Genomic DNA, 27,759 nt, shown 5'->3' with positions numbered 1-27,759 from the left:
TTTAATGGGTGTTTTAAATCTGTTAGCCATAACAAAACAGAGTTTATCAAATATTAGTAACAAACTCTACGGATGCCTGAATTTCAGTATGTACGCCAATGCTTGACCAAGGACAAAGTATCTGTATTTCTACATAAGTCTGAATCTTATATGAGTCTCTTTCATCCATCTCAATCACATTCAAGCAATAACGGCACATTAAATTTGACAAAGAGCCTGCAGCTTGAATGAGGTGATAAAGAGAACAACTTAGGTTCTAGAACCCTCACCTATTCTTTCAAGACACTTAGCTGAGCTAGAATAGGTGATTCCTTAGCTTTTTAATAGGTGATCACTTAGCTGATTCCTAAACGTTGACTTCTGAGTATTTGAAGTAGAAAAAGTTGGTTTACAGGAAATGTTCTGCTATGTTATAGCTGGAAAAGAGTCCTCACAGTTTCATCTTCTGCCTTCCCCTTTCCTTGATGTTTTTTTTTTGGCAAGTTACCGTAACATCTCATTAATTCCGACCACACTAATTTGGAATTCACAGTAACTCAGTCACTGTTGGAGTAAACTGAAGTTTATCTTTTGCACATTAGGAAAACAAAAAAAAAAGGCTGTTAATCAGATCAACTGCCTAAACAAAATTAGAGGTGAGACGTTTAGTCCAGGCAACAGGGATCATTTGCACGGAGTTGAATAGGTTCCAGTTTCAAATGATTCTAACTATTTACTAAAGAAAGTCTGGCAGGAGTCCTACCTGGCAGCCTTTGATGAACTCTTCGTTTGAGAGGTCGTATACACGTTAAAGTAACAAAATGGATTTCTGTCTAAAAAATCCTATAATGCTGGTGTTTTTACTTCGTTAGAGTGGCTTTCCCTCCAGTTAGTCCCCATTATTGACTTTTTTTTTTTTTTCCCCTCGAGGAAACGTACCTGACAGTTGAAAAAGAAGCTCGGAAGCCATCTTCACAGAGATGTCCTGACTGAAGAGGTTTCTCTCTGGGGGGACTCTGCTTTCTGGCATCTTCTGTAAAGGTTCAGTTTTCTCTCGCCCAATTAAAGTGCTATAGCCAACACTGCGGCTGGGTGATATTGAGGCCTGCGAGTCCTGGATGTCCACCTCCATGGGTTCCTCTTTGATCTTCACCATCTGAGTGTCCTTGTAGCTTTCCGCTGCAAACAGGTGAATGAAGAACAAAAACGCCAGAGTTTCTTAATTCTGAACCAAACCCAGTTTCTAATCACAGAGAGAGCTACGAGGCTTGAGTCAGGGAGCAGTTTAGAAGACAGCGCCGTGGCACACTGGAACACAGTTTGAAAAACTTCTACTTTAATCGATCTGGTTTCCAGAAAAGGAAGGAACCTGAAGCTCAGAGAAATCAGGGGACTTGCCCAAGGCCACACAAATGGCAACAGAACCAGGCCTGCTGCTACAGATCTAGAACCGGGTTTCTTGACCAAATTCTCCCAGTCACTCCCACACACTCCTTCCTCTCTGCCATGATGCTTCCAGGACTTACAGAGAACACAACGAATATCTGTCCTTGTTTTATAATGTACTCAATTCAGTGAATCAGTTAAGAGCCAGCATATTCATACTATGATTTTCTCCCTCTATTTTGAAAGCTCTGATCAATGTTTTTTCTTTCTCTTCTAGGGCACCTAAATTAATAAAGGATAAATAGGGTTGATTCAACTGAGACGTTTACACCTTGCTGGGAGCTAGTAACCCTCAAGACCACCTAGGATGTTAATTGCAGCGCAAGGATTAACACTTAGAAAAACAGCGATCTTACAAGTTATAATAACAGTTCAACTTACTGACTGCTCTGGCTTTAGGTGTGGCCATTGAACGTTTGGTCTTTAGTTTGAAACATACGTTTACTTTGCAAGGCTGGAGTGTCTTTATGTTCATACGTTCCTTAGAGCTATTGGGAGAACATCTTGGAAACAAGGTGGGACAATTAGCGCATTAATTTGTGTCACTTTAAAATAAGGCCACACTTTCAAATTGGTAAGCATTTATTAGTTATTACTGTGTCCTCAGCCTTCTGGAAAACACAGAAACCAAAAAGGATCTGATAGATAGACAAGACAGACAGATAGATAGATAGATAGGTAGGGTAGTGGGTTGAATCGTGGCCCCCCAAAAAGATATGACTATGTCATAACCCCAGGAACTTGTGAATGTGACCTTATATGGAAAAAAGGTATTTGTAGATGTGATTAAGGATCTCAAGATAAGATGATCCTGGATTATCCAGGTGGGCCCTAAATCCAATGACAAGTGTCCATATAATAGACAGAAGAGGACAAGACACAGACGCAGTGGAAAAGGCCACGTGAGGACAGAGACAGTGCTGTCAGACTGACTGTCTGTATCTCCCCTCCAAATTAATATGCTGAAACCTAATCACCAATGTGACGATATTTGGAAGTGGGGCCTTTGGGAGGTGATTAGGTCATGAGGGAGGAGTCCTCAAGGATGGGGGGTAATGCCCTTATAAAGAAGACCCCGGACAGCTCCCTCACCCCTCCCTGCATGTGAGGACTCAGTGCAGAGATGCCTGACAATGAACCAGGAAGAGGGCTCTCACCTGACCGTGCTGGCACCCTGGCCCTCGACTTCCAGATGCCAGGACGGTGAGAAATACCTCTCTGTTGTTTACAAGCTACCCAGTCTGTGATGTTCTGTTACAGCAGCCGGAACGGACTAAGAGACACTGGAGTTTTGCTGCCACAAGCTAAGGACTGCCTGGTGTCACCAGAAACTGGAGGGAGTAGGGAAAGAGTCTCCCCTAGAACCTTCAGATTTCAGACTCCTGGCCCCCATTTCTGTTGTTTTAAGCTACGGAGTTTGTGGTAATTTGTGACGGATGGATGGATAGACAGACAGATATAACTAACTATAAGAGGCAACATAAAGCAGGCGCTGATCTTGGGACAGTTAGGAGATACGACAGGGGAAATCTCATTGCTGTAAGCTGGGTAGTCAGAGAAAGCTACGCTCTCCTTGCCAAGGATGAGACAGGTGAAAGTCAAGTACGTGCGTACTTTATTGATTTGCAATAAAGAAGACAGTGGAGTACTTTAAATTAAATGATTAAAATTAATGTGGTGCTATCCATAAGATCTCATGTAAGAAGTGTGCTAATTGTGCTTTTTTTCTTCCTGACATATTACACATGCTTCTCAGAGAAAACGACTTGTTTTTTTGTCAGCAACTAAACTTCAGGCAACTGTTATATTTAATTTAAATCCTTTCCCCCTCCCTGTATTCCTGCCAAGCTGTTTTTTTCTTTTTTCTCTGCATGTCTGTGAAGCTCAGAAAAACCAAGTCCATTGATTCAATCATGCTAAAAAAAAAAAAAAAAAAAAAGAAGAAGAATATAAAGCTTTCTAAGTTACATGCCTGGCTTCTCTGCCTTTATTTCTAGTCCCTGATTCTTTCCTGAGTACTGACGACACCCCCTGTCCACTTAGGGATTTGGGGACCTGACAGCCATCCTGACCTTCCCTTAGATCACCCATAGGTGCGGTCACCCCACACAGTGCCCTGTTTGTGTCCCCTCAAGCTACTTAGGATTTGGAAAATAAACAGTGGGGTCAGTGTCACAGGTACATAATGATGTCTCTGAACCTTGCAAGTCATTCCAAGGCCTGAAGACAAACACAAAGGGATACTAGAAAGAGATTCATTTTGTTAAAAAAATAAAAATCTCAACAACATAAAAAGAGCAAAGCTAGAAAGAAGCTCCATTATTTATATCCCCCAAACCCCCTTTTCCCCAGCTTTGCCCCTGGATTAAAAACCACCTGGCTCCCTGGTGGCACAGGGGTTAAGAATCTGCCTACCAATGCAGGGAACATGGGTTCGAGCCCTGGTCCGGGAAGATTCCACATGCCGCGGAGCAACTAAGCCCGTGCGCCACAACTACTGAGCCTGCGCTCTAGAGCCCACGAGCCACAACTACTGAGCCCACATGCCACAACTACTTAAGCCTGCACGCCTACAGCCTGTGCTCCACAACGAGACAAGCCACCGCAATGAGAAGCCCGCACACCGCAAGGAAGAGTAGTCTCCGCTCTCCACAACTAGAGAAAGCCCGCGTGCAGCAATGAAGACCCAATGCAGCCAAAAATAAACACATTAATAAATTAATTAAAAAAACCCCAAAACCAAAAAACCCACCTGGCTATTTGTGCCACCGGATTTAATGAAATCTGTTTTTAAAAGCTACTTGGGATAATTTCAAATATGACTTTCCATGAAGTGCTTTCTGCTCTTCCTTATGACAACTCTTGACTTTTCAACTATGCACAAAACACTGATCACTGAGTGAAGTAAGTCAGAAAGAGAAAAACAAATACCACATGCTAACACATATATATGGAATCTAAAAAAAAAAAAGTTCTGAAGAACCTAGGGGCAGGACAGGAATAAAGACGCAGACATAGAGAATGGACTTGAGGATATGGGGAGGGGGAAGGGTAAGCTGGGACGAAGTGAGAGAGTGGCATGGACATATATACACTACCAAATGTAAAACAGATAGCTAGTGGGAAGCAGCCACATAGCACAGGGAGATCAGCTCCGTGCTTTGTGTCCACCTAGAGAGGTAGGAGAGGGAAGGTGGGAGGGAGACGCAAGAGGGAGGAGATATGGGGATATATGTATATGTATAGCTGATTCACTTTGTTATACAGCAGAAACTAACACACCATTGTAAAGCAATTATACTCCAATAAAGATGCTTAAAAAACCCCCCAAACCCTTTAGCATTTGTAATCTACCCAACAGACTCCAGACTCACCGAGAAGACTTTTCAAACTGACATCTCAATGGGCAAGTGAGACATGATTCAATAAATATTTTTATAGTCCTTGCTCTTGTGTGCAATAGCATCATTGCCAAGTGTTTTCTTGCCTTTTTTAAAAAAGCAGGTTTCTCAACCTCAGCCCTATGGACATTTGAAGCCGGATACTTCTTTGCTGTGGGAGGTTGTGCTGTGCACTGTAGGGTGTTTAGCACATCTCTGGTCTCTACTCTCTACAAACGAGGAGTGCCAGCCCCCTAGCTGTGACAACTACAAGTAACTCCAGACATCGCCAATGTCCTCTGGAGGACAAAACCACAGCTGTAAAGTTTTTGCCACACTCTTGTTTTCACCCCTTCTCCTCTTCCCGTCCCCAATTAATCAGGACCCAAGACAAAGCAGAAAGAGGCAGCTCCTCCTAAGTTCCAACTTGGTTGATCACCATCTCAGGCCAGCTGGCCGAGGATGCGGGAGGCAGCTGACTTGGGAACTGAGTTTCTGCTACAGATCCCACTTGGTCCCCAGGCCAGCTCGCTCCCTGTTGCCTGGGGCGTCCTAACATAGCAATGGTTGAATACCTCACTCCACTCACTCTTAGCTTTGACTCCCAGGCCACAAATACGAATTCAACTCCAGTGGGCTCTACTGCTACTTCAAGAGAGAAACTGGCATGTGGGAAGAGATGAGAGAGTGTTAACAGTGCCTGATGCCTGGGAGGGGGTGTAGGTGACTGTTTACTTCAATGCTTATTTGTATTCTGTAATTTTTCTGTGATGAATATGGATATCTTGTCATTCACCTAAATGTTTTTAAAAATGGAAAACACATATACCCATAAAAAGATGCTATTTCCTCTTTAGAAGTGTACAGAACAGTGTGCATGGCTGGTAGCATTGGAAGAGTTGGTTCGTGGCTCCAACAAGCCCTATTCAAACTCTGCTTGGCAACAGAAGGGGAAGAAAGCAACAGGAATGCCATAATACTGTTTTCTTTCCTGCCTTCATAAACACAATATATATTAGCTATCAAACTGGATTATTTCATTCATCAGTCACTTGGTCATTCTGTAATCTTTTTTCTTTTTTTTTTTTTTTAACATTTTTACTGGAGTATAATTGCTTTACAATGGTGTGTTAGTTTCTGCTGCATAACAAAGTGAATCAGCTATATGTATCCATATATCCCCATATCCCCACCCTCTTGCGTCTCCCTCCCACCTTCCCTATCCCACCCCTCTAGGTGGTCACACAGCACCGAGCTGATCTCCCTGTGCTATGCGGCTGCTTCCCACTAGCTATCTATTTTACATTTGGTAGTGTACATATGTCCATGCTGCGCTCTCACTTCGTCCCAGCTTACCCTTCGCCCTCCCCGTGTCCTCAAGTCCATTCTCTACGTCTGCGTCTTTATTCCTGTCCTGCCCCTAGGTGTAATCTTTTATCAATGTCTACTATGTACTCAGAACTATGATAGATGATTCATGGGATTCAGAGACAAGTAAGACAAGGTTCTTGCCCTCAAGCAGTTTAAATCCAAATGAATGTATGATCAAGACAAGTATCAACAGCCCTCTCACACAAGAAGCGAAATTAAAACACAGTGTGGGAAGAGGGGTCGAGGAAGACCACGGACCAAAGCACAAAGGTGGAATTGTACTCGACCGGGGGAGTGCAGGGAATAGATATCACACTGTCCGTTCGGCTGGAGCGCCAACGTTGAGAGGTGGAGCTGGCTCCGTGGGTGAGCGGGACTCGTGAGGTGTCAACGGAAAAGCAACTCTAGCTTTGTCTGCCGTTGTCTCTTTAAACCTGCCTGGTAGGAAAATGTTCCTCGCTTGGTCCTGGGTGAAATCTCAGTCAGGCCCATAACCCGATAATTCTTAGGTAATACACAGCCTTACAGCCCTTTAAACAGCAAAGGAACGGTCTTGATTCGGAATCCGGAAGGCCCAACCCCACAGGTTAAGCCACAGTTCAGCCTTTCTGCGAAGGTGATCCCAGCTCTTCCCTGGAAGGGCCCACAGGTCGCCTGTGACTGGGGGGAAACAGTGGGTTCTGCAGCTTCTCCCTGTTTTCTCACACCCTCCCCAGCACTCTAGCTGCCCTTCCTGAACCTACAGCTGGAGAAGCAGGAGAGGGGAGGGGAGGCAAAGCTCTTCCCTCGCTGACCTGATCTAGAATGGTTTTACCCTCTGGAGGCAAGCAGACATTTCTCTCATGGGATTCTCCCATCGGGTCTTCGGAGACCTTTAACCTGGTGGTGATCTCTCCCTGCGCCTCCTTTACCTGGCTGACCGGCCTCTAGCCTGGGCTCACTGATTTCCTCCACTGCCTGTGGGGATCCACCTGTGGGCCTCCATCTCAAGGCAGGCACGGGTACCATCAACTCTCTATGCAGCACCCCAAGACAGCATTTAAGACAACACCCCTGTTGGCCCTTCTGTGGGAATCTGGTCCACACTGGGGCCTCCTTATTTGATCACACAAAAAGGGGGAGTTCAGGTCCCATGCAGCCCAGCAGCCTCTCTCTTCCACTCAGACACCAAGGCAATTTGCCCTCTAGATTCCCCAGGCTGACATCAGGCACCAGGCCTCCAGGCTCCCAACTGAGGAAAACATGGGACAAACTTCCCGGATGATGTCCCTCGAGCCACGCTCTCTAGATTTGCGATGAAAGACTGGTACCCTTTCCTCCATCCCCAGTACCCTGCAGTGGGGGAATCACAGACCAGTTCTCTCCAAAAATCCCCTTGCCCAATCTTCAATAACCTCTCACTTTTATACTCTCTCCATTTGACCACGAGGTCCAAGAGGTGTGTGTGTGTGTGTGTGTGTGTGTGTGTGTGTGTGTGTGTGTGTGTGTGTGTTCAAATATATATAACATAAGATGTATCTTTTTAACCATTTTTCAGCACACTGTTCAGTGGCATTAAGTACATTCACATTGTTGTGCAACCTTCTCCAGAATTTTTCATCTTCCCCAACTGAAACTTTACCCATTAAACACTAACTCCCCATTTCCCCCCTCTCTCAGCCTCTGGCAACCATCATTCTACTTTCTGACTCTAGGCCAGGAGTTTTCGTATTTTTAAAAATATTCTTCATGCGGTAACCTTGGTGCCGAAGCCAGATCTTCCATTTAACATACTGTTTAACAAAGAGCGTCAGATTATATTCCAGAGAAATTACACTGGAGAGGTAGGTAAGGGCAGAATATGGAAACTAAGATGCTGGGTCCGGAAGCCTGTCCTGAATGGGGAGCCGGCGGGGACCCAGCCTTTGGGGGGGGTTTGCTTGGAGAAGCAGCGTGATCGGATTACATTTCAGAAGGACAATCTGGCAGGGGCACTTGTACGGGATGAAGGGACTGGAGGAAACGGAAACGGGGCCGTTGATGGGGACTTGTAGTAATCCAAGCAACAAGATGCTGAGAGCCTGAACTAAAGGTCATGAGGGTAGAAAAGACTCACAAGATACTCCAGAGGTTGAATGCAGAGGCACTGGTGGTGGACCGAATAAGAGTCTGAATCAAGAATGAAGAGACCAATGTGAGAGTAATTGTGAAGAAACCTTGCGTATGGTCTGGACAAGGGAGAGGCGATATTAAAGGAAAATAACAATTCTCTGACTTTTAAGCCTCTGAGATTTGGAAAATGCTATCAATAAGAGTAGAAAAACAGAAAAGTTCAGTCGGGGAGAAACATGAAGGAAGATTTTCATATCTATTTTGGCTAAGTATCTGTAATTCCTGCAGGAAGTAGAGGTCATGATGGCTTAGAGGCAGTAAGATAAGAATCACTAGGGACAGACAGATTGGAAGTCATCTGAATCCAAGGGACTGGGTGAGATCAGCAAGGGAGGTTGCGTAGAGAGCGGTGGATGGGGAGGAAATGTTACCATTTACTCCTACAGAGGAGGAAGAAGAAAAGAAGCAAGGACAGGGACTTCCCTGGTGGCGCAGTGGTTAAGAATCCGCCTGCCAATGCAGGGGACACGGGTTCGAGCCCTGGTCTGGGAAGATCCCACATGCCACAGAGCAACTAAGCCTGTGCGCCACAACTACTGAGCCTGTGCTCTAGAGTCCGTGTGCCACAACTACTGAGCCCGTGTGCCGCAACTACTGAGCCCACGCACTTAGAGCCCGTGCTCCGCAACAAGAGAAGCCACCGCAATGAGAAGCCTGCGCACTGCAACGAAGAGTAGCCCCCGCTCGCCGCAACTAGAGAAAGCCCGCGCACAGCAACGAAGACCCAACGCAGCCCAAAAAGAAAAACAAATTTTTTTTAATTAAAAAGAAGCGAGAAGAGGCGGAGAGGGAGTGGTCCAGCACAGCAGCCGTGTGCATAGAAAGCCAGAGAGAAGGGGGGTGAGGGCAGAGGCACGACCCACTCCTGCCCCTGGGCTCCTGCACCCCTACAGTGATTCCTTAGTTCCTGCCCTATGTAAAAGCCCCAGCCCCACTCTCCCTGCAATACTGAACTATGCCAGCTGCCCGAATACGCCCGGCCATTCCTCATCTTATTCTCTCTTAAATACCCGGATCATTCCCTATATAGATTTCAAAATAACTTAGACATCTCCTCTCTGAGCAGCCTTCCTTTATTTTCATCAGATGACACCTTTCCCTCCTCGGTCCTACCTCTAGATTGCTCAGATCTTGCCAACATTGTACTGCGCTGTGGTTATTGTCTACAGATTTCATTTCCCCTGTGGACTGAATGCTCAGTGACAGCCTGGTTGTGATTCATCTTTCATCCCCAGACTTTGCACATTTGATGCGATTAATAGCTGTTTGTCACATGCAGCACCTGAGTCAGAACACACAGTAGGTGTGCAATGCTCCTCTCCCTTCCCTGACTGCCGGAGACACTCTGTCTGCTGCAGACACTCATGTATGCTATGAACTTGAAACAAAATACGAAAGGAGGCAGCATTGGCAGTGGCACTGAAATAAAAAACAAACATTGGCCATTCTCTCTCTGGACTGCCATCATGATCCTGAGCTGGTGTTTCTGAATAACAAGAAGCTTAAAAGAGCCTCTAGAAGCAATGCCCACGATGCCATCTGGAAACAATTCACTTTCTAGAGTGATACCCCTGTCAATCAGATAAATTAAAAATCTTTTATCTCCAACTTGCCATCCTGAAAGATGCAAAGTTCTGGGTTGGGCACAAAAACATGGTCCAGGTAAAAAAAAAAAAAAAGATTCCTGGAGGTGTCGGGTTCATTACTTAACACTTTGTGAATGACAATGCAGGTCAAAAGACCAAGTAAAGGGAAACAGCTGACCAGGAACAAGAAAAGAGACTGCATGGTAACACCACGCCATGGCAGTGCTTGGCTCACCGCTGGAATCTGAAGAAGGCGAGCTGCTGCCTCCCTTTGCTTTCTCTGACTTAACTTTGTCCTTGCTAAAAACAGCTGCTCCATACTCTGTAATAACCTATATGGGAAAAGAATCTGAAAAACAATGGATATATGTATAGGTATAGCCGAATCACTTTGCTGTACACATGAAACCAACAGAACATTGTAAATCAACTAGACTCCAGTAGGAAATAAAAATTAAATAAAAAAAATAAATACCCTTCAGAAAAAGATGGCATGAAGAGTTGGGCTGGGTTTCCTGGGTGGCACAGGGAAAAGACCGAGCCCCAGCCCTGCTCAAGCAGAAATGGAAACGTTATTTCCCAGAAGTCTCATGCTCTCCATCATGCTTTGCATTCTCAGAGAGCAGCAAGGTGGGAGTGAAACAGCCTCTGGGCAGCCACGTCCTCACCCTATAACTGGGGCTGCGTCCCCAGTGCAAGGCACATAAACACAGTTCCGTTCTTGTTATGAAAATTAGGAACCTGATGCATAGATGCTGAGTGGGATTCTTCCTTCCCTCTCTCTTCTCCTATGCTGTCTCTCTTCAGGAGCCATCACATGGAACAGAAGGACACGCACATTGAGACAGGTCTGGAGTTCTTTAGAGGACTAGATTGGTACACGCTTCTCCATGGGAAGTTATATATTAAACTTCATTTGTCTGAATGGATAAAGGAGATGTGGTATATATATACAATGGAATACTACTCAGCCATAAAAGAGAATGAATTAATGCCATTTGCAGCAACATGGATACAACTAGAGATCATCATACTATGTGAAGTAAGTCAGAAAGAGAAAGACAAACACCATATGATATCACTTATATGTGAGATCTAAAGACACAGATGAACCTATCTGTTCACAAATGAACAGAAACAGAATAACGGGCATGGAGAACAGACTTGTGGTTGCCGGGGGAGGGGGCTGAGGAATGGAGAAGGAGGCTGGGGTGAGCAGATGCAAACTATTATATATAGATGGATAAACAGCAAAGTCCTACTGTAGAGCACAGGGAACTATATTCATTACCCTGTGATAAACCATAATGGAAAAGAATATAGAAAAAAGAATGTATATGTATGTATAACTGAATCACTTTGCTGTACAACAGTAATTAACACATTGTAAATCAACTATACTTCAATTAAAAAAAAATAAACTTCATTTGTCTCTGCAGTGGTCCTTGGGGAGGTAAAAGGAAGGAAGGAAACCCATGCCTGGGGCTTATCCACGGCAGCTGCCACATCCCAGGAGAGGCAACACAGGCTCCTACTGTCCCTATTGGACACATCGGTCATCTGTTCCTGGGGAAAAAGAGAAGAAACGCTCTCCACAAAAGAAAACAGTGGTGCAGCAGTTTTTCTCTAGTTTTCCTAATACACAAGAACTTTCAAGAACAGCATTCCACTGCCTCTTCTTGGAACAGCACAATGGGAGACATTCTCCGGAATGAATAAAATGCATGGTCTCTGGACTTGAGGGTAACAGGCACAGCTGAGGGCACGGCTGCTAAATGGTGTGAGGTAGGGAATTGAATTTTTCCCCCTCAATTAAAAAAAAAAAGGAAAAAACAGTATTTTTCAACAGAAGAACCTTACAATGACCTCCACTACACACACACACACACACACACACACACACGCACACACATTTCACCCAGAACTGCAAAGAAGGAACTGAGCAAATCATGAGACCAAGCCAGTATCTATGAGGAAAACACGCAAAGCTCTACACAAACTTAAATAATTCATTAGATAATTAATTGATTAATTAAATCAGACCATCTTTCCCAGGTGGTGAAACCAATCTGCACAGTAATCTAAACATTAGGAGAATCTTGTTTAAAATGATGGAACGATGGGTCTAGGTTTTTTGTATGCTTCTTCCTTCTTCTCTTTCTCTTTCTCTCTCTCTCTCTCTCTCTCTCTCTCACACACACACACACACATGCACACGCCCCACATTTTTTATTCCTATAACAATTTCAAAGACATTTTATCAGAATTGGCCCTTTGAATTGGATCAGCAAAACCATAAGAGAACTTGCATTTCCCCTCTTTATCAGTACACTACCTGGCAACTTAGGAAGGAGAATTAACAAATGTCTGAAGAGTGAGCTGTGCACACTAGAATTCACAATTAAGTGGACAGGGGTAAGCAGGAGGTCAACTCAGGAAGACAAAATAAGGAACACCCAGTGTTCCATTTTATTAGTTGTTCTGTGTCTGCAAGGAAAAATCTGCCCTAAAACAAAACAAACAAAAAAACAACAGAACTCAAACTTTAAAGATCATGAAGAGTGAGTGAGACCTGGAAGTTCACTTTCAGGGATCCAAGAAACATATCATTTTCCATCAGAGCAAAGCACTTGAAGTTTATTCTTCTGAGCATTCTTCAATTAGTCTTCACCTCCCTGACATCAGCAAGCAACGTAAGAGGTCCTCGTCTGAGATAACTCAGCTGGGCGTTTGCCAGTGTTTTCAGACTGGCCATAAAACAGGACCCAGAGCTGCAGCACAAGTTCTGGAATTGATTCAGGGTATGACACTGCCCAGGGTTAAACTACACAGGGGGCTCCCTGACGTAAAGGAAGGTCCCTCAGACCGGCCATGGGGAAGGTGATCACAAGTCAGAATACGTCCATCACACATAACAAATGCTGCCTTCAATTTCACTTTTGTCCCAAGGACAAGAATTAAAATCCTTGAGTCACTCGGGGCTCCGGGAGATCAGCTTCTCCAACCAGCAGACGACGTGGAGGGGTCCAGTCATTATCTGTTGAACTCTGAGTGTCCCGGTGTTAAAGTAAAATCTCTCCCAATCGTCTTGTTTTCTTTTCATTTGATGATTTCACGAGGAATTAGCTAAAGATGTGCATTTAAACTGTAGGTCTGCCATTTGGTAACGTTCCAAATGATCTCATTTTAAAAAAATTAACCTATTTTTCATCTAACGTCCAGAATATACTCTTCTTGTCTCACATTAAAAAAAGAAAAAAAGAAAGAAAAAGGGTCAATTAAAGTATCTGATCTAAGCCTAAAGCGATTTAACATCATTATCCTTTGCCATTTAATAAATCTAAGTCCTGTCCACCTCATCTGTTGTGATTAATAGGCCTTTATATATCTTTCTATGAACTTGAACGCAGGAAGGGTGGGGTGTGTGTGTGCATGTAGATTTTAAACAGAACTTCTGAAAGATTCAGCAGAATTCCTGCTGACATAAAAAAATGACCGAAAAGCAAGAGCCATCTCTGTCCGGTGATGGGTTGGCCATTGCTTGATACTCAGGGAGGAAGAGGGAGTCTTTAATGCCCAAGGAAAGGAAGGAGCAAATGAAGAGTTTTATTTCAATAACTGAGAGTTTTACCAGACTTTTAAATATTTTCCACTAACAGATGGTAAAAGGGCTTTAGTATATGCAGACAAGTTTAAAATGCTTTTCTTAGGTGGTGCTAAATATTACTGAATCGTGTCCCAAGGATATCTCTGTTGAGAAGCCCTGACTGCTTTTCTTCCATCGGTCAGTGTTTCCAGCAGGCAGGGAAGGGCTGGTAAGATGGTGCAGAGAGCAGAACACTGCATAATAACAGAGACTGGAACCCAAGCACGACCCAGAGTAAGCACGGGCAGCCGTGGATGGGGTGGGAAGAGAACGCAGGCTCACGCAGGAGAGGACACTGTCTTGTTCACCTTGGTGTCCCTAGTGCCCAAAAGGGGGCTTAGAAAATAGTAGGGGCTCAATAAATAGTGCTGAATGAATGAGTACATGAACGAAAACAACAACAACAAAAAGAAAGACCATAAAGAAGAAAAGGAAAGCTATGATGAGAAGTAGAGAAGAGCTAAGGTACAGAGTTCATTTAACCCCCTTTACAAACTTTTGCCAAAAATCAAAGCCCTCATGGCCAATGATACATGAGCCTCTGCTTAGGATGGGGCAACATCCTTGGTACCATGCCTGTGGGAAACCTTGGAGTGGGGACCAGACCATGTGACGGTGGGAAACGTTCCCTCTGGGCTCTAATTCCTCATACTTCTTGGAGACATGGAGTGCACGGATAGTCTCCGAATGTATTTTAGCTGGGTTTCAACCTTCTTTTCCAAATGTTTGAAAAATCAAAGCTACTTGCAAGTAACGTAAGTGACTCATCTTAATGTCCCTTCCTCTCTCTGTTCCTGTGTCGTCTCTAGTGCAGGTGGTGAAGAGTGACAAACAGTGAACCAGGAGCATGGGGACGAGAAGGCGGGATCCCTAAGTGAGAAGTAGGCCCTCATGCTTGATCTCTCCCTGTTACACATGGGCTGAGGACTTCAGCCCTGGGCATCTCCAAGAAAGCTGAGGAGTCACGTAGGAAAATCTGTCTAACATGAACAACGTTTTGTAGGTGAAACTATGTTATACAGTATTAGGGTGGAATAAACATACACACTACAATGTATAAAATAGATAACCAGCAAGGACTTACTGTATAGCAGAGGGAACTTTACTCAATATCTTGCAATAATCTATAATGGAAAAGAATCGAAAAAAGAATAGGGCTTCCCTGGTGGTGCAGTGGTTGAGAGTCCGCCTGCGGATGCAGGGGACACGGGTTCGTGCCCTGGTCCAGGAAGATCCCACGTGCAGCAGAGCGGCTGGGCCCGTGAGCCATGGCCGATGAGCCTGTGCGTCCGGAGCCTGTGCTCCGCAACGGGAAAGAGGCCACAGCAGTGAGAGGCCCGCGTACCGCAAAAAAAAAAAACCCAAAAAAACAAAACAAAAAAAGAATAGATGTACATATATATGTGTATAACCGAATCACTTTGTTGTACACCTGAAACTAACACAACATTGTAAATCAACTATACTTCAATAAAATGTTTTGTTTTGAAAAAAAATTTTTTAAATAAAGGTAAATTTAAAAATTAAGTTGTTTTTTTTTTTAAAGAATCAATTTTATTTATTTATTTATCTTTGGTTGCATTGGGTCTTCGTTACTGCACGCGGGCTTTCTGTAGTTGCGGCGAGTGGGGGCTTCTCCTGCTGCAGAGCACGGGCTTCTCTTGCTGCAGAGCACGGGCTCTAGGTGCGTGGGCTTCAGTAGCTGTGGCACATAGGCTCAGTAGTTGTGGCTCACGGGCCTAGTTGCTCTGCGGCATGTGGGATCTTCCCGGACCAGGGATAGAGCCCATGTTCCCTGCATTGGTAGGCGGATTCTCAACCACTGCGCCACCAGGAAAGTCCCCAAAATAAAGGTTTTAATACAAGTGATTGAAAGGAGACAACCATCTGTCTCGATTAAATTATCCCGAGTCCCCAGTTTTCTTCTTTATTCTACAGCTTTCAAAAAATAAGTGCAGACGGGGCTTCCCTGGTGGCGCAGTGGTTGAGAGTCCGCCTGCCGATGCAGGGGACACAGGTTCGTACCCCGGTCCGGGAAGATCCCACATGCCGCGGAGCGGCTGGGCCCGTGAGCCATGGCCAATGAGCCTGCGCGTCCGGAGCCTGTGCTCCGCAACGGGAGAGGCCACAACAGTGAGAGGCCCGCGTACCGCAAAAAGAAAAAATAAGTGCAGAAGAAAATTATCTACATAACACACAATAGGTTGGCTATGTAAGCACTGATGAATCCCAAGTGAAGATTTCTGCCACTATTTAAAGGTGGAGTGAGGCACAATGATTCTGCTTCCAAGGTAAGTCCCACAAATCACTGCCATTTCACCTTTAGTCCCATTAATCCTTCAGCTCTGCTAAGGGTCTCTCTCCCTCTCGACCAGAGGGCGATTAAATATACCTTTGGCAACGTGGACGTGGACCACAGGAAGCCTCCAGAAAGTGTCCCCCTGATTGCTCCGACTCCAAAACAGTAGGAAGAGTTTTGGTAGCGACAGGAGAGAAGCAAGTGTGTGTATGTGTGTGTGCGTGTAGCTGGGTTTACAGGGCTAAGGTTGGCAGTCAGAGGACATAAGGAAACACATTCGTGATGTATTCTTTAAAGAGTGTTCCTCACCACTTGATTTTGGACACAAGATAGGAGATGGTAGGTCACATGAATATTCTAACATTGCCCCCCACCTCTCCAGCTGTGGAGATAAGTGATACAAGCATGTGGAAGCCATGAGAAACCAGGAAATGTGCTCGAATCCAACTGCAATCCCATATTTAGAAAACAGGAAGTAAATCAACTCACAGCACGAACTCAAGATGGCCTCAAGATGGGGAAATGGATACATGGGTGGAGTAAATAGAAGACTTATTAGGAAGAAGACCAAGAATGTCATAGGTTCTCACACTTTGATAATGAGAAAATACCACTCTTCAATCCTCCATCTTCCTATCAGAGTAACAGAAGTCAAAAGGGGGAAATAGTTCTCTTCAGGGAAGTTTTCCATTCTTGGGCTAATATAGACACTCCCCGGCCCAATGGAAATGGGTTCCATCAGTCTCACCCTGTGTTTATCTTCCGGTGCTCAATGTGGCTCATGGGCCCGAGTACCATCACCCAGTTGGGCTCCAGGTGGGATGTGGCCATTCAGCAGCAGACAGAGGATTCCCTTCTCCAGAGGTAGGGCTGTGATTCCAGCCTGTAGCCAGATGGGCACAGAAGCCATGGGGTTTAATTATACATGCAAATGTTCCCCTTCTTTGACATGGATAAGTTAAAGGTTAATATGGCAATGAGAAGAAAAACCATCGTGGAATGAGAATGTTTTAGATCTCTCACTGAGGAAAATAATGACCGTGCTCTCCCTCACAAGACCGTAACTGTGGTAATATATAGCCAAAGAGTCTGAGGGTAGGAGCCATAAAAAGCGAAGAGTGGTGTAAGAGATTCTAATGCAGTGACAAGATGCACAGCTTCTACCTGGCAGGGAAATTTGTCCTCTGAGAGAAAAATGGAACAGAATGTTTGACTGGTTACACAAATATTTGCATTCACACTGCAATCGGCTCCCTCAGAAAATAAAGCTGCTTGTTAAGAGTTGTCACCATCAAATAGTACTTACTAATGGCCTCCCTGTGCTACTGTTTGTGTCATGTCTGTAGAAATGTTTTTTTATTTCTATCAGAAAATGACACAGGAATACGGGAGACGGGCACGCTAGGCCACCTGCGATCACATCTCCTAGGTGCCATTCTCAGTTATTTTGCTCAGTATTGTAAAGGATCTGGAACCCCTTCACCACGCCCAACCCCACCTTGCACCCCTTGCCTTACAGCCGTCCATCCCCCAGTCCAGCCAAACAGAAACGGCATCTGTAATGAAGCTGGAGCCTATGAAATTCCTTTCTGAGCTTTTGCCTGGTTTCTGAAACACAGGCCAATACAAATTTTTGTAGCTATATTAACATATGTGCTCTGCACCGAGGAGATGATAGTAAAACAAGAGCCCTTTTGAGTCCGGCCTTTCTGAGGCCCAGGCCTCATTGTGGGAGGTGAAGGAAGCCAGGTCAAGAAAGCAAAAGGGTGGCCAAAGGGTGAGGGCTCTAAGGGGAAAAGGAGGCGCAGAGGCGCTGGCCTGGGGTGTGAGCCCAGAGAGCTCCCCGGGAGGTGCGGGAAGCAGAAGCCGCCACTCAGGTATATGGGCTCGGGGATTCGGAAGCTGTGTGTGGAATCCCAAAATAAGTAGAAGGGGGCTTACTAGTCAAGGAGTGAAGGTAACACCAGTTATGGTGGGAGCTTCTGTTAGAAGCAAGTCCCCTCTTCTTGCTGGGAAGAGAATGGCCCTTCCAGAGCTGCATACAGCTATTTCCCACTCTGTCCTGTCTAAACAACCAGATAAATAACACCAAGGTATACCCTCTGAGCTTAACAAAATCTAGACCTTCAAGAAAGGAATTCTCTGGATGTATACACAGGTTACATTTTTATCTTATTAAAGTGATCTATTCCGTTTATGTAAGAGTTTCTGCACTCCAAACATCTGCAATTCTCACTGAGTTTTCAAGCGCTAAAAAAAAGAGCCTAATTGCTTATTTATGATTTAACTCCCCCCAGTTATGGGTTGCTGTGTGTGTGTGTGTGTGTGTGTGTGTGTGTGTGTGTGTGTGCGTGCGCGCACACACACACACGTATATCCTGAGAGTAGCTTAGGATATATATGGCAATGACAAAGTGATCTCCTCATTAGTTGTAAGACCACTGTTGGTTATATTCATTAAAAGTCGTTTAAAAAGTTGACATGTGGATATCCTTTGCCATCAGCTGAAGTACAGAATGCTATAGCAAAAACAGAAATCAGGGAGGTCAAGTTAGGTTTCATAGGCTTTATATCTGAAAACTAAATATGCTGCTAATATACATAAAGACAGGTTTTCATGTTAATATTAAACAAGTCTTCATTTTTTACCCAATATTTGGAATTACGGAAATGCGATAATTCCTTAATTATCACAAGCAACAAGCAACAAAAGGAAAGAGAGATAAATTAAAACCTTTTGCGCTGCAAATACCATCAAGAAAGTGAAAAGACAACCAGCAGAATGAGAGAAAGTATAATATTTGCAAATTGTACATCCGATGAGAGACTTACATCCGGAATATATAAGGAACTTTTACAACTCAAGAGTAAAAAGACAAATAACTCGATTAAAAAGTTGGAAAAGAACTTGAGTAAACATCTCTCCAGGAAATATATACAAATGGCCAATCAGCACATGAAAATATGCTCACCATCATTAGTCACCAGGGAAATGCAAATCAAAATCACAATGAGATACTAGCTCACACCCAGCATGATGGCTATAATAAAAAAGACAGACAATAACAACTTTTGGCAAGGATGTGGAAGAATTCAAACTCCCATCCATTGCTGTGGGGGTATAAAATGGTGCAGCTGCTTTGCGAAACAGCTTGGCAGTTCCTCAAAATGTGAAACGTAGAGTTACCATTTGACCCAGGAATTCCACTTTGAGGTATATACCCAAGAGAAACAAAACATATGTCTACACAAAAACTTCAAATGTCCTTATCAGCAAAAGTTGGGCAACAACCCGAATGTTCAACAATGGATGAATGGATAAACAACATGTGGTATATTCATTTTATACCATGTATAAAATTAGTATTGCATTATTGGTATATCCATTCCAATAATATCCGATGGAATATTATTCAGCCTTAAAAAGGAATAAAGTACTGATGCATGTTACAACATAGATGAGCTTTGAAAACATTATGCTAAGTGGAAGAAGAGACTTCTTGGGTAATTACATTCATATGGAATGTCTACAATACGAAAATCTATTGAGAGGCAGTAGATTAGGAGCTGGGAGAGTATTTGGTGTAGATGGGAGGTAAAGAGTGAGTGCTAATGGGTATAAAGTTTCTTTTTGCGGGGGATGAAATGTTCTGTAATTAGATGTGGTGATGGTTGCAAAACTCTGTCAATATACTAAAAACCACTGAACTGCACACTTTAAATAGGTAAATTTTATGGTATGTGAATTATATCTCAATAAGGATGTTGAGAAAGTGGGATGGTATTTAAAAAAGCAGTCTAGAAGTCCCCTCTGAGACATAACAATCTGAGATATGTATATATATATATATATATATATATATCAATCATTAGAAAATTAGAGTACTGGGTTCAGTAGGTTTCTCCAGGTGCTCAAAAAAACCTGAAGTGAAAAAAAGCATTTTTCAATTGCAGACTGATTAGACTAGGCCATTTTGACATTTTCATGCTTTCAAATTCCTCAGCACCGCCTATTTGACAACGGGATAAATAGACAATATTAATTAAATAAAACACTTTTTGAACTGATGCTTCTAAATTGCTCTTTAACTCTTTTATAGTTGGCTAACATGTCCACCTGTTCACTTTAGGAGTGTGCTCTACTTTCCACTGTAAGCAAGGAGAATCACAGGAACTAGGTAAAACGAGGCCTCCCATGTTCCTTCCACCGTCCAATTAAATAACCCGTAAGTCTGAAGCAGGGAAACGAGAGATGACATTAATATAAACTGAAGACACCTATTTTCCATCCTTGCAGATAATTACTGAAGTCATAGCTTATAAAGTTTGATAGACTACGATTTTCCAAGGGAGAAGTCTCAAATAGAACAGTGAATAGTTTGTGCCCTGAGAACTTATTTAGCTAAAATCCCTACTTTATCTCAAGGAATTCTTTAGAATAGCAGAGTCTCCGATGTGACCTTGGATTTGTTGGGGCTGAGGGTGGGGAGCTTGTCCCTCCTAAAGGAATGCACACGTTGCCCAGGAATAATCCTGAGAGTTAACAGCAAAGCACATGGGAAAAAAGCAGCATTATCTGAGGCTAACAACCATCGCTACCTTGATTTATTAGGTACATGTGCCCTTCTAAAAAAGGTTCCCAGATACCATTATTTCCTAATAAATGAAAAAGCATCTCCACTGAAGACAGATGATTCTTTTTAAAAGGCAAAATGTGCATTTAAGAGAGCTTTCTTCTCTGTCAGTTTCAACCCAAGGCACTCTTTTTTGGACGGACAGAACTTATTTCCCTAATTAACCATTTCCTCAGCACAATGCTTCTCAAAACTTAGCTTTCAGAATCACTTGTAGGGTCATAAAGAACTCGAGAGTTTCAGCTGGGTCCACAGTAAACCTCAAGAATTTGCATCTCTATCACTTCCCTATCTTCTCCAACTCATGCTGATTCTGCTGGTCTGGGGACCACACTTAGAAGCAGGGCCTCAGCACGTACAGAGTTGCTGCTGGGTAGGCTGAGTCCTGGCTGGGCAGTCTTCTCCACCAGAAAGGAAAGGCAAGCATCACCCAAAGGCCTAAACACATTTACATTCAATATTTAAATAACAGCAACGACCATAATCTGCTCCTCGAACTTTTGGGGTTCAGACATATTGCTTATCTTCCTGGTCTCACACTACCCTCACTCTTGCCCATCCAAGGTGTGTTTCTGGGGATTCTTCTCCTCCCAGCGATCCTACATGACAGCAGCCACGTCTGCTCAACATGCCCTTATTCGTAGATACAGCGGAAGTTTCCACTGGTAGGCCACAATTGGAGCTGAGGCAATCAGCTGGAATTTGGGATTGGGACTAAGAAATTTCTGTTTAGGGACTTCCCTGGCGGTCCAGTGGTTGAGACTTCGCCTTCCAATGCAGGGGGTGCAGGTTTGATCCCTGCTCAGGGAGCTAAGATCCCACACGTCTCACGGCCAAAAAAGCAAAACATAAAACAGAAGCGGTATTGTAACAAATTCAATAACGACTTTAAAAATGGTCCACATCAAAAAAAATCTTAAAAAAAAAAAAGACATTTCTGTTTAGCTGCTCTTTTGAACGGGGGGTATACTCAGAAGCCGATGGCAACTGTCATGTTCCACCATGTGGGCTGGATATCAGAAAACGTCCATCTGTATGTGCAGAGAAGCAGGGATGAGCAGGGACCTCCTGGGCTCCATTCGGTCTTCCAGTCCCTGGCTTCAGTGGAGGCCTGACACCCTGCTGCATCCCTACCTTTGCGTTCATTCCAGAAGTTAACCCCAAACCTGCACCTTCTATTAAATTCCTCTTTCCTGCCTAAACTAGCTGGAGAGGATGTGTTACTTACAACCAAAAGGGCCCTAATTAAAACATTAACAAAGTCATTCTCTGGGTACCTTTCCTCTCTGCTTCAGTTCACCTCGGAGATTGAATTCACCTTAAAACTTCATCCTAGCCAAGTTACCTGCTTCTAAATATCTCTGCGCTAAAGCCCTTTCTTACGTAGGTGATTCCCTGAACCCTACATCACTATGTATTTCAAATCCAGGACCTGCCTGGATTCCTCTACAAGAGGCAATTATAATTTATATTTCTCTCCAAGACTAGGTGGGGATAAATGAATATAAATCAGAAATGAATATAAATCGATGCACTTTCCCTCTGTGAGCACAGAAAAAGGAAAACCCATAGATGTGTTTTGAATCAAGGTCTAATGTGAGGTTTTATTTACCACGTTCGATCAATTTAAATGTTTAATTTTTCATTAATGTTTCTGAAGAGCTCCAGCTTTCCAGCTACTTATTTTTTGTGGGATTCATCTTTTTAAATGGCATTCTTATCTACTACCTCTTGGTTCAACCATACACGTGGTACATTTTATATATGCATGACCGAGGCAGAAGAGGGCATTTCTTTGTTTCTTTGAGCGTAGCTACTTCTCTTTTTTTCTTTATTGAGGTGTAGTTGATTTACAATATAGCTACTTCTTTTAAAGCACAACAGAGACAGAGCAGATAAAACTTTGGGTCACGTCGAGCATTACGTCACATCTGTGATAACACATTTGTTCTATAAGTTTTCAAAGTCACTAGACGTTGCAAAGCCAGAGATTAAGACTGACTTGATTCTCTTAGTCTGTCTGATGTTACCTAGCCTCTCTATTGGACTGCAGGATCTTGGCCTCCTTAAATCAAGCCTTCTGGGAATTATCTTTGGCAAATATACACTTAGCAGAAAAGTCTGATTATCTTGGCTTTCTCATGTCAAGTAACAACAGGTAGTCCCAGACACCCAGGGGTTTCCTTAGAGTGGGTTGCTTTCTTTATGGTAATCAATTTACTTGGCCCAGCTGTCAAGCACTTGACTGCCCAACTGACAACTGGAAATAGGAAGGAAGAAACCTCAGATTTTCCTAAACACACAGTTAACGAAAAATTTCACCTGGTTGTTAATGCATCTGTGTTTTCCCCATAAAACATAAATGTTAATTTGGAAAACAATATGCCTACAGAGGCTTCTCCACCTAGGAAAGTTTCACCTGATATTTGACCTGGCCATGTGCCCAACATCCATCGTGAAGGAGTTAACATAAATGAATTTAAAACCGGAAATGAGGCAGCCAAGTTGTTGACTAGTTTCCTCTTGTTAATTCAAGGCAAAGACTGAAAGGGCCTAAACTACGACAGGTCGTAGCATTGAATCTCAAGGAAATAAGTAAGAGAGATGAAAAATCCTCTTATTCCGCATGGTAGCTATTCTTTGGGTCAAAACTGAAAGAAGGAAGAAAAATGTATGAGAATACATGGGACGTACTTTTCTCACCTAGCTCTTCCTAACCATATGGATTTCCCCCAGCAGGACAGAAGACCATAAATGAAAATTAGCAAGGCAGGGACTTCCACCCACAGGAATACCTGCATCAGGGCTTTGGGGTATTAGCCGGGGAGCAGCCCTGACTACCTGCACAGATGCTTTGAGAAACGCATGACTACTCTTGTCTATACAGAGACAGGAAATAGCATGGAAAGGGGGGCTTGAAGACACTGACAGGTCCTTTCCTCAGATGGCTTTCAGGGCATAAACATGGAAATTGTTAAAATTATAACTTGAGGAAAGACAGCATAGGTGGTTTTTTCCTGACATCTTCCTTCTTCCAAGAGCACCGATCCACCCGTGATTAGAAACCCTAATATCCACTTTAAACCTAATAAAGGGTGAGTCCCCTTTTACTTGCGGCTTCAGAATGAAAAGACATTTGTTTTTTTTTAAGTCACATTCCTATTTTTAGGGCTGACTTGGAAACTTCTTCGCAGTTTAGTGACCACAGTCTGCTAGACTGTCGAAGTATGAAGTTCCAGGGGCAAAGCACTGATTGAATGAATTCCATTGCCCTGGATGACTTCTGACTAGACCACAAGCATCTAGAAGGTAGGGTCTGTGATGCATATTTCTTTGACCTAAGTCAAAGCATACGGAATACTGGAAAATTTTCTCAGGGCAAAACAATAATTATCTAGGTCTTCAAACAACTTTTCATTTCCACAGCATGAAGCAGGGCAGATGCCCTTTGGAAACACGACCATGTCATCCATTCAACTATTGCCTTTCTTGTTTTGTTTTTGTGTTTTGTTTTTCTAATTTTTGGTCACGCCACACACCTTGCAGGTTCTTAGTTCCCTGACCAGGGAGGGAACCCGTGCCCTCGGCAGTGAAAGCGTGGTGTCCTAACCACCGGACGACCAGGGAATTCCAGATTCAACTACCGTCGAACCCCACAGCACGTGTACTCACTAACACCCAACATAAGCATTTAGAAGAGCCATTGCTGACCACAAATATCATTAAATGTGCATGGCTGCTTAGCTATATTCTATTTTTGGAATCTCTTATTACCTAGGAAATGATTTCATACTTCATTGTCTCAAACTGCATCATCCAAAAGAACCAAGATAAAATGTTTTCCTTCGAGAACATCTTTCCTGAAATCTCATTATTGCATATTATCTTTTGGTGCCACCCTAGTTTCCTCTGCTCACCATGCTGGCTGCACAGTAAACTCTGAAATAGAAATACTGCACACTGGAATCTTACCACCAGGAGGGGATAGGAGTCACTGTTGGAAGAGCGTGAAAGTCTATGTTATGGGAGAAGCATTAGAGAGCTGTGTAACCTCTCTGAATTGACTGGAAAACCAACAGACAGATTACTGTATGTCACCGAGACCTTTTGACACCGGGGGAGGGTTCAAAGTATGTGGGTTCGAACATCATATTTTTAAACTTGCAGCTTTTAGCAATTAGCACGATCTTGCTAAAACTCCCATTTACATAGGAGAAGCTGCGTTATCACTGCGAAGTTTAGAAAAATGGGGCGACAAGGTAACAACTGTATTATGCTTTATCTGGTAACAAATCATGTCCCCCGGAGGTTCCAGTGTATTTTAAATTAACATCAAAGGAAAGAATTCTTCACCCCACCAAATGGCAAATACAGGAATTTCAACGGTTCTAATACAACAACCCTAAGTAAATAATTATTAATTTCTTACTTTCCAACCTACTGGTCAACCAGAAACACAGAATTGCTGATGAAATTACACTGGGAAGGGGTCTCCCTAATACATATCTTGCTTTCATCCTCCAAGCACACCAAGTTACAGAACTGAAAACAGCTTTTGATTCATATTAGTATTTTGAGTAGAGTCTCTAAAAATTATTTTTAAGCAGCAGCGAACTAAGGATGGGATATGACTTGGTAAGTACTATTATTTACATAACTTTTCTTTCCATGTTTTTTTTTTTTTTTTTTCTTTCTATGTTCTTAAAGTCATACCTTTGACAGATAGGAGACTGGGTGGGAAAAAATCCAAAATACATGAATTTCAAATTATAACCCATTTTGCCAACATTTGATAGGCTGAAATGACATTTGGATACTAATAAAAATTGTTTGCCTTAAGAACTTAGATTAATTACTGTAACATTCCATTATGAGATTTTTCTATTTCTAAAATCTTATTGCTATTCTATTGGTACAGAAAAATATTTTTAATGGTTCTTAAAGAATATAGTACAAAAACACCAAGCAGTGCAAGGTCCTCTATTAGGAAAGAATAGCTATTTCGATCAATTAACAGAAGTGCTTTGAATGTCGTTAGAACCCATTTAAAATTATGACCTACAGCATCTTAGAAAACAGCACTGTTTTCCAACAATTTGCAGGCATAATCAGGAAAGGGGGAGTGTATTTAATAAGACAGGTACACGGCTAACATCCGCAAACAAACTCACGTACAACACAGGAATTTTAGCCAAGTAATCCAATCATTCCTGAATTCACTGCAATAATGTGATATTGCCTCCATCAGGCTAATTATAGCCCATGCAGGAAGCAGCCCAGGTGGCTTGCAAGTGATGGTATCAGAATGTGAATATTTTAGAAGAAATCAAGTACCTGATAGTTTCATGAGAAGTTCAGACGCTGCTTTGACTGACATATCCCGCCTTAGTACGTTGCCCTTTGCTTCCTGGGGCTTAAGTGTGTCCTCAGAGATGCTCGGGGCTGGTACTTCAGACTCGGGGCTGAACACATAGTTGGACCGAGGCAACGTGGCACTTAGAGCCTCCTCTTCCTTAGGCTCCTCTTTCACTTTAAAATTAAGATTCATGGGTTCCTTCTGATTCGCAGCTGTCAAAAGAAGAAAAGGATTACACACATATACCTGTATGAAAGGCCAGTCCCACTCTTAGCTGCTCCCAACTTAATGAAGTATGTAATGCATGATCATATCTTGCTAACACAGGAGGGACCACAACCCAATCAAAATAGGCTGAGCCCTGAGCACAAAAATACAAGTCACTCCATGAGCGTGGGACTTAGAAGAGCGCGGGCTTCTGAATCGTCGGAACCTATCATATTTTAGGAAGTGCTGCCTCTACAAAGTGTTTGGGCATTTTCTCTGTGGTGTCCAGTGTCTTCTTTCCTGTATACGCTGCTGCCTCTCTGACCTATTAGCACTCTCCCTACCTAATCCTATTATAGAATAATGCTTGCAGACAGTTATTCTGCCATAAAATATCGAATATACACATGAGTCAGAGGCAAAAACCAAAGCAAAAACCTAGAATGCGGTGGTCAGGTGAGGATGGAGAATTTGCCAAAGAGAAAAGCTCAGAATGGAGATATAACACTTTTGCCTTATTATAAGCTGATGCCACTGTCCCACAAACAGTGGGGCATGCACCTGTCATTGTCTTTCTGGTCACTATCTGTAGCCCAAGTTATCTCCGAGTCCACAATGGGCGTTTTTTAGAGAAAAAAATTTTATTTTGGAATAATTTTAGATTTGCAGAGAAGTTGCAAAGAGGGGTCAGAGAGCTCCCATACACCCTTTACTCAGTGGTCCCTAAAGTTAACACCTTACGTAACACCATGGAGCATTTGTCAGAATGAAGAAATTCACATTACTATGATCTAAGATCCAAATTTTATTCAGATTTCACCAGTTTTTCCACTAATGTCCTTTTTCCATTTCTAGCATGGTTGGCTGGTGTGGAGTGTGTGGTCAGGGCAGAGCTAACTGGCCTATTATGGGATAGATTCTTTCTGTGGCTTGGCTACACCTTACCAGGCCTTCACTCACTGAGCTACATACTACTTCCTGGTCTTTCTTGGGAAAAACCAAGAAGGAAGACTAGCAGCCGCTTTTCCCACTTGTCACTTTCACAGCCATCTTGCCCCTTTAAAGGGCCACATAGTAGGACCTTTAAGTTGGTTAATTTAGGTGTGCTGGTATTTTAAGAAACAAGATCTCATCCTAATACAGAGTTCTTAGAAAAGCTTCTTAGAATGAGCCTTGGGCTTCCCTGGTGGCGCAGCGGTTAAGAATCCACCTGCCAATGCAGGGGACAAGGGTTCGAGCCCTGGTCCGGGAAGATCCCACATGCCACGGAGCAACTAAGCCCGCGCGCCACAACTACTGAGCCTGCGCCCTAGAGCCCATGAGCCACAACTACTGAGCCCTCACGTCGCAACTACTGAAGCTCCCACGCCTAGAGCCCGTGCTCCACAACAAGAGAAGCCACCACAAAGAGAAGCCCGCGCACCGCAATGAAGAGTAGCCCCTGCTCGCTGCAACTAGAGAAAAGCCCGCACATAGCAACAGAGACCAAGTGCAGCCAAAAATAAACAAATAAAAATAAATAAATAAATTTATATATATATAAAAAAGAATGAGCCTTAAGCCCACTCTTGCTTAACAACAACAATGACAAAAAGGATGAAAATAAAGCCCCAAAGGGTACGCCTATCAACCCCCTGCCCACCATCTACCTCCAGCCAATACATAGACACAAAGTCCTTTCTTTATACCTTACGCCCTTCTAAG

General features: G+C 43.3%; 1 protein-coding gene across 1 annotated transcript in view; it reads right to left on the bottom strand.

Annotated features, from left to right (window-relative positions):
* The window catches only part of ZNF827 (zinc finger protein 827), a gene marked incomplete at its 3' end in the record, with an annotated part of 177,475 nt that overhangs the window by 80,094 nt on the left and 69,622 nt on the right, over nt 1-27,759 (bottom strand). Inside the window, exons 5-6 of the mRNA XM_082837562.1 lie at nt 25,827-26,060; nt 919-1,158 (exon numbers count right to left, since the gene is read on the bottom strand). Of these exons, the coding sequence (XP_082693688.1) occupies nt 919-1,158; nt 25,827-26,060 (474 nt within the window). The remainder of the gene's footprint in view (nt 1-918; nt 1,159-25,826; nt 26,061-27,759) is intronic.

This window comes from Leucopleurus acutus, assembly GCF_964270905.1.
Source record: "Leucopleurus acutus genome assembly, chromosome: 4".
Lineage (NCBI taxonomy): Eukaryota > Metazoa > Chordata > Mammalia > Artiodactyla > Delphinidae > Leucopleurus > Leucopleurus acutus.
This window is presented reverse-complemented; position numbering and strand designations above follow the sequence as displayed.